At 20.8% G+C, this 501-nt stretch overlaps 1 protein-coding gene across 1 annotated transcript in view; it reads left to right on the top strand.

Moving 5' to 3' along the window:
* The window catches only part of LOC100569544 (piggyBac transposable element-derived protein 4-like), a 5,533-nt gene extending 5,379 nt beyond the window's left edge, over window positions 1-154 (top strand). The window contains exon 7 of the mRNA XM_008186643.1: window positions 77-154. Within this exon, the coding sequence (XP_008184865.1) occupies window positions 77-154 (78 nt within the window). The remainder of the gene's footprint in view (window positions 1-76) is intronic.
* The last annotated feature ends 347 nt before the right edge of the window (window positions 155-501 follow it).

Raw genomic sequence — 501 nt, 5'->3', positions numbered from 1 at the left:
AATATAATATGTACTTTTTTGACCAAAAACTTTAGTACAATTGGTAAACATATATTGACATTTTGTTTAAATCTAGTTTTATATTCGTGATCAAATATTGGTATTAAATGTTTGTGTTTATAAAGATCAATCAGAACAGAGAAATTATAAATAAAATTGAAGTTTTTTAAATTTAGAGACTGATATAAAATGATGGTGCTAGTTTGAACAGGTAAATTAAATAAAAATTTAATAAGACAATTTATAGTAACTTTTAATCTGGATATATTCATATTATAGGTTCCTCCCCAAATTGATAAACCATATGAATAGATAGATTGTACTAAGGTTAAATAAATAATTCTTTTATAATAATTATTAAATAAATATTTAGTATCTTTGAATATGTAGAAGAATTTACGTAAATTATTATTTATACAATTTATATGCCTATCCCATTTTAGCCTATAATCAAGAATTAATCCCAGATACTTAATTTCTAATACATTTTCAAGTTTAATA

This window comes from Acyrthosiphon pisum, chromosome X (genome assembly GCF_005508785.2).
Source record: "Acyrthosiphon pisum isolate AL4f chromosome X, pea_aphid_22Mar2018_4r6ur, whole genome shotgun sequence".
Taxonomy (NCBI): domain Eukaryota; kingdom Metazoa; phylum Arthropoda; class Insecta; order Hemiptera; family Aphididae; genus Acyrthosiphon; species Acyrthosiphon pisum.
Note: the sequence above shows the minus strand (reverse complement) of the source record. Positions and strands in the feature narration are given on the sequence as shown.